The 1197-nt window shown below is 41.3% G+C and overlaps 1 protein-coding gene across 1 annotated transcript; it reads right to left on the bottom strand.

The window, feature by feature from the left end:
- Window positions 1–301: 301 nt before the first annotated feature.
- On the bottom strand, window positions 302–968 carry LOC110034944 (protein ESKIMO 1-like; the record flags this gene model as incomplete). The annotated part of the gene is given in 1 exon segment (XM_020739185.1): window positions 302–968. A coding segment is annotated over 1 exon segment (455 nt), but the record flags the coding sequence as incomplete, so codon positions are not given.
- Between the last annotated feature and the right edge of the window lie 229 nt (window positions 969–1197).

Genomic DNA, 1197 nt, shown 5'->3' with positions numbered 1-1197 from the left:
ATTAAAAAAAAAAAAAAGTTGAATTGAAGTTTTAGACATATAACAGCTAGAAATTGGGTGGTCCATGTAAATGCCCGATATTAAAAACATTTATATAGGTCTTGATCAAAAACTTTGAAAATCCTTCCATTAAAAATAATTGCAATCCTTTTTAATGAACTGACACACTTTCCCCAATCTCAAGGCAGACAAACGTAAAAATTAGCCAAACCCCAAATTAATTATCACTCAACCCTCTCCTCCTCAATTCCATGAAAAAAAAAATTAGCATAATTAACAAAGAGATGCATACTCCGGAAGCGAGCAATCCCGAGGCTCCCACCGCCACTTCTGATAAGTGTCATCCACACGGCCGTTGCGCATACACGTAACCTGAGCCGTCAGAAACTCACACCCTTCTTCTCTATATAATGGCCGCGTCACGTTGTCATACACCCACTCGCCGGTAAAGAGGTCGCAGCTCTCCGGCACGCCCACAAAAGCCTTCTCCTTCTCCCTCTCCTTCACGGCAATTATGCTGCTGTTGGCATCCTGGTCTCGGGTTTGTGCGGGAAAGCGAACAACGAAATGTTGTGCTGACTTGGCGAAATGAATGTTGTAGATGAAGGTAGCGAGGAGGAGGGCGGAGAGGACGACGGCGAATGCGGAGATGAGGCCGTTGGGCTTCCGGCCGGCGGAAAAGGAGACGGTTTGCTTGGCGACGAGGGGCTCCGATGACCGCATGTTCGGCGGGGATTTCCGGCGGGGGAAAAGCATCTTGGTTTAGTTGGGGAAGAGCAAGATGGGATCGATTGGTAGGAACATGGTTAATTAATTATGGTGGATGTCAGCTATGGGCTAAAGCGGATTTGGTAGGGGTAGGAAAAAATAATTGTGGTGTGGATGTATTTAAAATGGGAATGGGTCAAGTAAATCATATGGTTAGAAGAAAGGATACTGATTGTGTAAGTTTTTATATGGGGAGTCGATCGGGAGGCTGTTTATTCTATGGTACTGATTCTGCAATATGTTGTCATATGAGATTAGAAAATATGTGTGATGTATTATAGATTAATATTTAATTTTCAGATCTTAGAGTATTTGAGTATTTAAATAGGAAAAAGTTTGAAAATATGGTTGACAAAGTAGATATTGACTTGGGGGTTATTTGAGATTAGTTCTGATTTATATTTATATTTATATTTATATTTATATTTA

Source organism: Phalaenopsis equestris, unplaced genomic scaffold (assembly GCF_001263595.1).
Source record: "Phalaenopsis equestris unplaced genomic scaffold, ASM126359v1 Scaffold194799, whole genome shotgun sequence".
Taxonomy (NCBI): domain Eukaryota; kingdom Viridiplantae; phylum Streptophyta; class Magnoliopsida; order Asparagales; family Orchidaceae; genus Phalaenopsis; species Phalaenopsis equestris.
This window is presented reverse-complemented; position numbering and strand designations above follow the sequence as displayed.